General features: G+C 50.0%; 1 protein-coding gene across 1 annotated transcript in view; it reads right to left on the bottom strand.

The window, feature by feature from the left end:
• The window catches only part of BAHCC1 (BAH domain and coiled-coil containing 1), a 57120-nt gene extending 45814 nt beyond the window's left edge, over positions 1-11306 (bottom strand). Inside the window, exons 1-7 of the mRNA XM_015408610.1 lie at positions 11141-11306; positions 7017-7139; positions 3315-4997; positions 2582-2687; positions 1927-2135; positions 662-820; positions 268-473 (exon numbers count right to left, since the gene is read on the bottom strand). Coding sequence (XP_015264096.1) covers positions 268-473; positions 662-820; positions 1927-2135; positions 2582-2687; positions 3315-4997; positions 7017-7139; positions 11141-11306 — 2652 coding nt within the window. The remainder of the gene's footprint in view (positions 1-267; positions 474-661; positions 821-1926; positions 2136-2581; positions 2688-3314; positions 4998-7016; positions 7140-11140) is intronic.
• Positions 11307-11308: the final 2 nt, after the last annotated feature.

Raw genomic sequence — 11308 nt, 5'->3', positions numbered from 1 at the left:
AGAGAGAGAGAACGAACACAAACAAACCTCTGGACTGGACTATGTGAACTGACCTGTTTTCAGACAAGGTACAGAGGTGGTGGTTCAGAGATATTCAGGAGGGAGCAAGATCAAATGACCATTTGATCCTTTCCATTTTGATTATCCATGTTCTCCAAAGAAAAGGGAATAGGTTTCTAAGCAAGAAGTGCTTTGCCTTTACAACCCCACAACAGGAGAGTCCTGCTGGACACCCAGAGGGTTTATGCTGGTTCTCCACCCGCTTACCTGGCTGTGTGTGTGCCGCTGCACTTCCATCGCCTGTGCTGCACGCTGTTGCTGCTGCTGTTGCTGCTGCAGGGCATAGAGTTCTTGCTGACGCAGGAACTGGGAGCGGGAGTAGACCGGGAGCTGACCTGTGTGCTGCAGGTGAGAGCCAGGCCCCCGGCTAGGATACATGGGTGGCCAAATAGATGCCTGATCCATCACCTCAGCTGCTGGGAGACATGTGGGTCAATTGGTGAGATAAACACTGGCAGTCCACCTGAAAGAGTCCTTCCTGATCCATGAACCAAGAGGATCAAGCCTATCTGCTCTCATCAGTGCTGCCTTATCCCCCACTCCAGTTAGTAATTAATAGAAGTGGGATTTACTAGCCAATCCCTTTCCAGCTGCTACTTACCCAGTGTGTGTGGGGCACCGTGAGCTGGAGGCTCAGATGGCAGGATGACCAGCTGGGCAGGCGGCTCTTGTGACAGGGGGAAGACTGGTTGCATGGCACTGGGCATAGAGGCTGGGAAGCCAGGTGGTAAGTTCTGATGTAGAGCTGGATGCCCGATGCCTGGAGTGGGAAGAGGCAAAACATGCCGGATTTAGTGAGGGAGCCCAACCCATTCAGCACACTCCTATAGTGATCCCATTCCCCCAAGGAAAGGAGCAAGCACCACAAGATTAGACTCTGTCTTTCTGGTCTTCCTTAGGATAAGCTGTTTCACATGTCACACGTATATAAGGTGGCAAAATGAACAAACATTTAATTCATCCCATATGACGTCATTAATACGCTTTCGGTGCACAGAGGTGATATCTATGAAGGAAATTAATTGTTGTGTCTTTAGATAACAAATTTGGGTTGGATGGTGCTGTCGTACCCATTTTGTCTCTACCTGGCAGTTAGCAGTGGTCCCACCAGGGCAATACCTGTGAGGGTCACACTGTAGGGTGGACTAGAATCCAGTTTTGCTCGGACTGTGGGCCTCTTACTATGACATGGAGGTCCATGTAGAAAATACTGTGCATGAGTGGAAGTTTCTGTTGGATGTGCTGGAAAGTGAACACATGAAGCTGCCTCACACTTAATCAGAACTTTGGTCCATCCAAGTCACTATGGTCTACTCTCCAGGGTCTCAGGTAAAGGTCTTTCACACAACCTACTGCCTAATCATTTTAACAGGAAATGCCACAGCCTGAACCTGGGACCTTTTGCATGCCAAGCAGATGCACTGTCACTGAACCATGCCCCCCCCCCCCTGATTGACAGCCATATGTGATGATCTGCAGGCACGGTTGCATGTCATCTTTTATTTTCCATGTGGAAATATGTGAAGGAGCCCTGAGTGTCAGTCATTCTGGGGAGTATGATTGCCCCCTTTGGACCAAACAGCAACTGAAGCTGAAGACCGGGGCTATTCATACATCTCTCACCTTTGCTCACCTAAAGAATGGGCCAGATACAATAGGGGAGGAGTTGCCAAGTAGAACTGATGGAACAACAAATGGCAAGAACTAAAAAATAAGCGGGATTAGTGGGGAAGAATGGAAAGAAGCTGAAACTGGTGAGCAATCAGGCCTAGAGGGTTGCAGATTTGGGGGGGGGAGAACAGCTACACATGGCCAGCTAAGGGCTCAGTTTTAGTTACAGTTACTTCCAGTGGAATTTGTACTGACCGTATGAGTGTCCACCCATCCAAAGCGAAGGGCTGCGTGTCCGGGGCAACCAATGGGTATGAGCTGGATGGGTGTGGGCAGTTGGGTCTCCTCCCAACTGGCTGGCCTGCAGCGATGAACTGCCTGCAATCATCAGGTGGGGGGTCAGATCTCCAGGACAGCTGCTTGATGGGTGAATCCGAGCAAACTCCACTAGGTCCTTGTTATCCCTGTTAAACCAAAAAATCAGATGAGAAAAGGGCAGATCAGCTGCATCCTCCATCCCTGGCAAAACGGTTGCAAAATAGGCCACCGCAAAACTTTTAAGGCCTATAATCCTCACAGTTTAGAAGTGACAGGATCCCTGAGTGATGGCAAACCCGGCTCCCACATTAACACACCCATCCTTGGGCTGATCCTAGAGCACTGGATGAGAAAGCCCCTACTGCTTCCTGATACATGGCACCAAGACAGCCAGCAGAAATTTATTTATTTTTATTTATTAATCACATTTATACCCCGCCCTCCCCGCCATGCAGGCTCAGGGTCTTCACTATGTTCTACCATAGTGCAATATGGGCCTTGTTCAGTACCTTCCAGAGACCCAATGATAATATCCCATCACCAGCTCAACATTCTTTTATGCCCCAGCCCCAGGGTTGTTCTGAGCCCTTACTGGAGCAGGAGGTCTCTCCCTGCAATCCCTAGACGTTCCTCACACAACCGGCTCCGTTCCTCCTCAGGATCCAGGTCGATGACGTGCACGGGCCGTGCTGCACCAGCTGTGCAGGGGGGAAATGGACAGGCAAAATTAGTAACAACCTCTGGCAGCCACAGCACATTGGGACCAGTGTTCCCTCTAAGCTGAGTTAGTGTGAGCTAGCTCACAGTTTTTTAGCCTCCGGCTCACACATTTCTGTCTTAGCTCAGGAAGGGAGGGCTCCAGAGCAAAGTAATTTAGGCAGTAGCCAAATTGGTGGCTCACCACTTTAATGCCGGTAGCTCACAAAGTAGAATTTTTGCTCACAAGACTCCACAGCTTGGAGGGAACATTGATTGGGACTTCCCTTTTTTTCTGGGGAGAGGAGTCGGGGACAAGGAGAAACTGGGAAATAGGTCACAGCTGAACATTTTGGCATTCATCTCCCACACCGTGCATTGAAGTGAGATTGTCACCTACGGTGAAGAAAGGGACAAAGGCTCCCAAGTGAGGGACTTTAGAAGAGTGGTAAGAGTGTGGCTCACGTATGCAAGTATGTAATGAGAGGCCTTGGCTGAAAGAAAGAGAAGCTGGAAGGCATGATGTTTATGGGGATAAAAAAGCAGATGGTGACTGGAGAACAACATCATCAAATCTGCATGGAGTTCAGCCTTCTCTGCTGCTTACCACTGCACATTGTCAAGCTCACCTTTGAGGCCCATGGCGGCCCGGCCTTGGCGACTGGAACTAGATCCATAGGCTGGCTCAGGCCGATTCAGCGTATCCTTCTGACGTGCCACAGCCACAGCAATGCCCACAGGAGGCTGACGCACTTCACCATCACCATGGCCCAGCTCATGGTCCCTGCTACGGGCACAGTCTGGACGTTCCAGCTCCTGCTGTCCTTTGGCCCCCAGGAACTTGCCCCCGTCCTGATGGGCACAGCTGCCCTTGAGACTGCCCAGGCCCACAAAGGGAGCCTTCTGGCTCACAATAAGTGCTTGGTTGCTGTATTTCAGCAGGTTTTTCATGGCTGACACTTCATCTGGGGGAGTCTGCATTTCTTGGGTCAGCACCGAACCCTGAGACATGAGGGCGGCCTGTTGAAGGCTGCTGCTGAAAGGGTCCAAGTAGGAATTTTTCCTTTCCTCTCCCATGGACAAGGGAGGACCCTGGCCCTGAACCGGCCATGGTGGCAAGTGTGGTCCATTGTAGCCCAGAGAGCTCAGCTCCACCGATTTGCGCTTGGCCTCTGCGTGGCTGCCCACCTGCTCCATCTCTGGCTGCAAATGCTGCTGGTGGCGGATTCGAGCCACTTTCTGGGTGCCGGGTGTTGGCGGCTCCTTGGGGGCCTTGTCTAAAGTGCAGCAGGACTGGCTGAGTTTACATAACGTCTCCTGAGGGCTGGGCCGAGCACAATCCTGAGGTGGTGCCATCTCAAAGTGCCCACTCTTAGGTTGGTGGGGCAAGCTACCAAAATGGCCATCAGGCCCCGTATTGTTCAGGTACTCCAGGCCTTTGAGGCGGGCATTGGAATTCTGTGGCCACTCCAGCCGCCGCTCGGCTTTGCCCTCCGCTTTGAGGTGAGAGAAAGGGTGGTTTCCATATGTGGATGGGTGCTCCGGGCCCACATCGTGGGGGCGCTCCTTGCCCTCGCAGGGCTCAGACGGCACCTGGAAGGAGCGGCTCTTATCAGTCAGGTGGCCTACAGAAGGCACAAAAGTGGCCCCACTGATCCGTAATTCCCGGCTGGCCTTGTCCTGCAGAGGGCACATCCCATCTGGACTGGAATGAAGCTGCAGGCAGGGGAAGCTGCCAGTTGTTGTGCTCAGGGCTGGGGGCCCAGTGGGCAGACTAGAAGGGACGGTGTAGGAGACTGAGTGGTGCAGCATCTGCCGCCGCTCCAGGCACTCACTGTAGGACTGGGGAGGCTCATGGTGGCTGAGTTCCTTGGTACAACGGCTTTGGATGCCAGTGTGGCGCGGCAAGATGCCACCACCACAGCTGGGGAGCACAGCTTTTCCCGTGTCACCATTCAGCACCTTGGAGCTCAGCAGGCACGAGGGCAGGTGTTTGGGCCGGCTGTCACAAGAGCCCCGCTGGGGAGGCCCGTCCTTGCAGTTCCCCTCAGGTGTCAAAGGCATCACCAACTTGTGCCGCTCCTTGGCCTCTTCGTCAGCTGGTCGTTCCTTGGCCTCTCCCTTGGACCCTTTGTCTTTTGACAGCACAAAGCGCTCGTAGTCCTTGTGGCACTTTTGTCCAGAGCCAGCCTCTCGGTCCCGGCTACAGGAGCCAATAGGGTGGCCAGGTGCTGCCCGGGCAATGCTGGGGAAGTTGTGATTGGCTGACAGCAGGGTGGGCTGAGCGGGCAGGTTCCGCAGATAGAAATTGTCTGTGGAAAACTACAAGTGATTAGAATCGGTCTTCTAGAGACAGCATCCTATACAACTAGCCTCCCTGTTGCAGCCCAAACATCTATATAGCTAATAGTGATGTGTGGCCCCTGTCTGCAGATCTTTAAATCTGTGGATTGGGACCACACTGATGCTAAACGTATTTTTCTGCAAACTTGGGGTACTTCCCAGGTTCACAGAAAAATGCAAAAAGTTTAAAAAATACACTGAGTTTTTAAATTCCCCTAAATGTTCACACATGCGTAGACAACGCACTTACCAGTTGAGCTGGTGATGGCTGCCGCCAGCGATGTCAACTCCAAGTCTGGCTGCCATGGCGGAAGATGCCAGGAGCAGCTAAGGGCCCGGCTACTGCTATGGCGGATGGCAGGAGAGGCTCCAGGCCCAGCCATGCAAGCGGAGCACTCTGGGAGCAGCTCCCTGCCTGGCTGCCATGGCAGAGCACTCTGGGAAACACCCGAAGCCTGGCTGCATGGCAGAGGACTCCAGGAAAGCCTCTGGGGCCAGCTGCAGTGGTGGAGGACACCAAGAGCTGCTCTGGGCTCAGAGCAGCTCCCAGATGCTGATGCTGTCACTGCAGCGAAGACGGAGATCCTGTGCCTGAGCTGGAGCGGTCTGGGGACGGGGCTCCTTCTCCCGACCTTCGGCGGGGTGCCTTTGGTGCCCACGTCGGAGGTTAGGAGTTTGGGTGTGCTCCTGGATCCTTCCTTAACCATGGAGGCCCAGGTGGCAGCCACTGCCAGATCGACCTTCTATCATCTTCGGCTGGTTCGGCAGTTGGTCCCCTTCCTCGACCGCGACGACCTGGCTACGGTGATCCATGCGACGGTCACCTCAAGATTAGACTACTGTAATGCTCTCTATATGGGGCTGCCTTTGTCGCAAATCCGGAAGCTGCAGTTAGTGCAGAATGCTGCGGCCAGGCTTCTGATGGGCCTCCCTAGATGGGAGCACATCCGACCTGTGCTGAAAGCGCTGCACTGGCTGCCTATAGCTTTCTGAATTAGCGTCAAAGTGGTGGTACTTACCTTTAAAGCCCTACATGGCCAGGGTCCGACATAACTGAGGGACCGCCTTTCCCCATATATACCCCAGAGAGCACTATGGTCGGGGGCCCAACAGCGATTAATGATTCTAGGCCCCAGGGAGGCCAGGCTTGTGGCAACCAGGGCCAGGGCCTTCTCAGTGGTGGCTCCTACCTGGTAGAACGAGCTCCCGGAGGAGATCAGGGCCCTGCGGGACCTCTCACAGTTCCACAGGGCCTGCAACACGGAGCTCTTCCGCCAGGCTTTTAATTAGGAGCCGCTGCCGCCACCACCAACTACGTCATGGGAACATGGGTTATTGGGATGGCCCATTACAATATCGAGCCTCAGTGCTTCGACTGACCGCACCGCCAAATTGGGCTCGAAGCTTCATCTACAGGCTACCATCTTGCTCTGACTGAATGCTCAATAACACCGCTGAGCACTTTATTCTGATAATGGTTGTTTTATGTGTTTTACTGTTTTATATTGGCACATGGTGCCCATTTTGTGAGCCGCCCTGAGCCCATTCGTGGGGAGGGCGGGGTAGAAATATAATAATAAATAAATATAAATAAATAAATAGGTGGGTGGTAGGGCCTGGAGTCATTGGGGGGGGGGTCCCCCCACAAGTCTCGCGGGCCTCTCACGACTTATCTAATTTGGCTCCCCACACTCTAAAACCTCCTCTGCCAGCATACTGCAGTAGCCCTCTTTCAAGAATTGTGCCACTTGGCAAGCAGAGGATGAAACACTACACCTGGAGGATGCGACAGGGAGGTAGAATTAGCAACAGGTACTGAATCCTAAATGCTTTAATCCAGGCAGATAATTTTTTTCTTTCTCTTTCCCTCCTTTCAATTGTCCACTCTATTTGCGCCCTTGGTGAGAGGTCAGTTCCACAGTTCTTCTCCCATCCCTTGGGGGCACACCCACACATTCCCCACCTTCTGACCAAGCCCCAACACTTGCCTTTCTGGCTTTCATAGAAACGGTGCTGGCCATACAGGACATTGCTGTTTCCATGGTGATCCAAGTGGCTCATAGGAAGAAAAGTGGATGCTAAGCTCCCAGAGAACCTCGGGTAACCTGGAGCTAAAACAAGAGGCAGTGAGGAATGAAATGCCAATGTCACAATATAATGGCCAAGAAGCAAAGTCACTGGCTGGGCCCTTCATCTGACCTGTCTCTACGCATATGTCTAAACAAGATTGCCAAGGGGGAATAAAAAAACCTTTGTTAGGTCAGACTTTTGCCACAGCTGTATTAAGAGCCACCCATTGCCAATAGCTAAGAATGACTGGGGTTTCAAAGCAGCAGGGATTCTGGAGGAAAAGGGTATTTCCAAATTGCTGCCACTGTGCCAGCGAGCTCATATGATGGTGTAAGATACTTCTATGGAACACCTTGCAGAGAGAAATGAAATAGGGCAAGAACAAAAAGGGGGGGGGAGTAACATCAAGACAGACAACAATCCAAACTATCATAGCATAAGACAATTCTGATGTATGCAGTTCACTGGATCCTTCAGTAGGCATAGCATGGATGCCTTGAATATTAGTTGCACAGTCGTGTGAAAAGTATAAACCCCTGCCTAATTCATAACAGCAGGCCTGCCCCAGAGGAAATGGCAGTGATTTAACAAGGCTAGATGCCTAAATAATAAAATAAAATAAATAGAAAATAAATCCAAATTCTGCACCAAGGTAGCTAAAATTTTGCAATCAAAATAAGGTTTGCAAACTGAACGCATGTGCATATGTTTTGCATGCTTTTCAATAACATATTCTGCTTGTATACTTCAGTTTTTTGAAGAATTCTGAATGTTTTGACAAAGACAAAGGGAATGAACACAGAGACGAATAACTGGGATTGCAGGTCAGCAATATATAGTACCATGAAGAAGGAACAAAGAGCGGTAGAGTGATTTGAAGATCTATACTCTGACCATTGTTAAGTCCTTTTCTCAGTCCTGCTGCTATCCAGAGGGTATAAACTTGGTTTCTTTAAAATATTAACATACAGGCTGAGATTCTGGAGACTGTGAATCATCTGGAGGTACACAATACAACCAATTTGGTGCCTGTGCAGATTAACTACCACATGTGCATGAAATACGCACAGGCACTGACTGTCTTTATCGGGATTGTAAACCCTGGCTTCCTGCCAGTCTGCATCTTGGTCAAGTGTCAAATGCCACCATTAAGGGTTCTAACTAGGAGAAAAGCAGGAGAGAGTCAAGTATTTTGATTGGTGTCAAGGTGAGCATTACTGAATCTGCCAAATGTGGTCTCAAGTGCTAGCCCTGGGTTGTGGATGTTAAGGCTCAGAGGCTCTGGGTCGATTTCCCACTCTCCCGTGTAGCTCCTTTGTGAGCTCAGAGGAATCTCCCATCCCTATTGGTGCTCTTGTGCACGTCAACCTTATAGCTCCCTCATTTGTAAAGTAAGATGAAGTAATGACCTGCTACAAAAAAGTTTGCAAAAGCAATATGTGTTTAACACTAAAGATAAAGACAATGTGTGTTTATAGCTAAAGGTACAGAAATGTTTGCTATACCACTTCAAAAACTAACACTGCCTTTTTAAAAAACTTAATATACCAAACTATAAGTCTGTTTTTAAGAAAACACGATAATGTTGGCATGATTAAACTAACACACATACAGCATTATCCTCCGATGAACACTTTCCTGGAAGTAAGTCCCACTGAATATACCTGAGCAGGATTCTGAATAGACCTGTTTTGCTTTCATAATGAGGAAAAATATCATTTCCTCAAGAAAACTGTATTTGCTCTTTAAATGATGGGAATAATAGATATGTGCATCCAGAAGTACTGAGTAGTTGTGCGTTTTGTTTTTAGCATGTCTTACTAAGTAGTTATAGGCCCTTCCTCCCAACACAATTGTAAACCTAAAAATAGAAAAGGGAAACACGTTGCACAGGAAAAGCAAATATATAAATATGTTTGTACAATACAGATGACTAATAATAATAGATGTAGCCCAAATACCCTGACAGGGATCTCTTCAGACACAGCTGAATCCAAAGACAAGATTTTTCCACACTTGTGACTCACAGCTTCCCAGGCTAAAACCCCAGAGGTAGCACTAAACAGTCTAGTGTCAGGCCAGTTGCAAAACTCTCTCCTTCCCCTGAGTGTTCCCATTAAGCATTTGACTCCTCTCTAGGGTACCTTGCAGGAGAAGGAAGCCAGCCCACCCCGTGTCTGCCCAACTAATCTCCCAGTCAGCCACACACCAGGACTTTCAGCCATGCCACCCCACCCCCACCACCCGGACAGGCCGCCCGTCAGCGTGATGCCGACAGCATTGCCTGCACCCCGCCCTCAGCAGCCCTGGCGTGCCGGAAGCCAGCTGGCAGCCTTTCAAACTAGCAGTTGGGCTGGCTGCCAGGGCACTGTGCCAGTAGCACCTTGCCGCTCACGCTTTTAACTTTCTGCATCTCACACGGAGGGGAGGATATTGGGGGAAGGGCACCACAACAGCCAGTCACCACAAGGAGAGAGAGAGGGAGAGGGAGAGCAAGAGACAGACAGAGCATTCTGAAGAGCTGAAATAGTCGGAGGAGAAAAAGGCTGTACAGCCAGCATCATAGCACAGTTGTGGAGGCTAGGAACAGACCCTTACAGGGATCAGGAAGACCTGCTATTTAGGAGGCCATAGGCTTGGGGCCAGGCACTCTTGGAGGTACAAGTTATGTATGGAAGGCATGGACCACACTTTCATTTGTATCCACTAGCTGAGACTGGCACAAGAGGGTGACTGCATTTGTGTACTGAGGGACATTCATAGGAAAGGAGCAGAAGGGACATTCTGGGCCAAGATAACCTGGAAGTTTGGGGAAGGGAGTGAGGAGTTATGACAGAGCTGGAGCAGGGAAAGGAGGCACCCAGATGCCTTGTATTGGTCAGAACTATGGAGAAATAATTCCCCAGTTCATTTGCTGAGAAATTGGGGTGGGAGCTGGGACATTCCGAGGAAATTTCTGGAAGCCAAAAGGACGGGGAGGAGGGCCTTAAGAGAGAACAGAAAATGCAAACTGCCCCACTGATTCCTTTTAGCTTACCTCTCTAGATAGGAAAATGCCTCTACCTCTGTGCTACATGAAGCGGAACAGTATAAATAGTCATTTTGTGATCTGTGGACAGTGGGTGGAGATGGAGAAGGGGACAGCCATAATTGCAGTGACCTCAAGAAGTCTTTGTTCGGCAATTCCCTCAATGTCGAAGGGCTACTTTTTTTTTTGGGGGGGGGGGAGCAACCATTCATCTCTAGCTTCATCCTCACCCACAGCCTCCATCTTGCCCCACTGGAATTCTTCCACACGCCCCACCCCCTCAAACAGAGTTTCAAATAACTGAGGCTTGTTATATTGGCTCCCGTGTACTCTAGAATCTTCCTCTCTGGAAAATTTATCTGTCCCCCTCCTTCCTGAGGGTGTGGGTGGAGTTGTTTGAAACTAAGCTCAGAATACAAATGAGATAAGGTTTCCTGGCTTGTTGTTGTCCAAGAGTATGGGGATCCTCCTAGTCAGGGTTATTTTGTCTTCTGTGATTCCACAGGTATGGAATCTGGCATAGAATACTGAGAACCTCCATTGCCTTTTTTAAAATAGATGGGTGTGTACAAAAAAACTGTGATGCGGCATCTTCAAAAGAGGTGGAGTTTCTGCTGAAGTACCCCTCCCTTCCTTTATACTCAGTTATGTTCTCTCTAGATGATTTTCACGTACCCATACCTGTCCGCCTGCCTTAACAGTTAACAGTTTTGCAGATTCTACACATGCACATATATGCACACACAAATATTTAGCACATTTATGCAAATTAAGCACATTTGAATGTATTTACTGATTTGCATAATTTATGGTGATAGCAGAATGCGAATAGTCCAGAACTTTGGCTCCTTTGATGAATAATTTGGAATGACGGGGAGCACAGAATATGAACAGACCTGAAAATTTCACAGTCCCTCTGGAGCACTGACCAAGTTATTTCTAGAAAATATCCTTTAGATATGGCAATTGTTCCCTCGCCAAGGCAGAATTAGTGCCACCACCAAGCCTCTTTACCTTCATGGGAATGCGAGAACCAGATCTGGGAGGTGCCGGAGTGGGGGCCACGGAAGGCCGGCTCTGATGGGGATGATGCAGGACCTGTGGGGTGCGGGGGTGCTGCTGAGCCCAAGCTGCTGCTCAGGAAACTGCCCATAAAGGATGAGGCAGGTGAGTTTCCCATCA

This window comes from Gekko japonicus, unplaced genomic scaffold (genome assembly GCF_001447785.1).
Source record: "Gekko japonicus isolate JY-2015 unplaced genomic scaffold, Gekko_japonicus_V1.1 scaffold57, whole genome shotgun sequence".
NCBI lineage: Eukaryota > Metazoa > Chordata > Lepidosauria > Squamata > Gekkonidae > Gekko > Gekko japonicus.
Note: the sequence above shows the minus strand (reverse complement) of the source record. Positions and strands in the feature narration are given on the sequence as shown.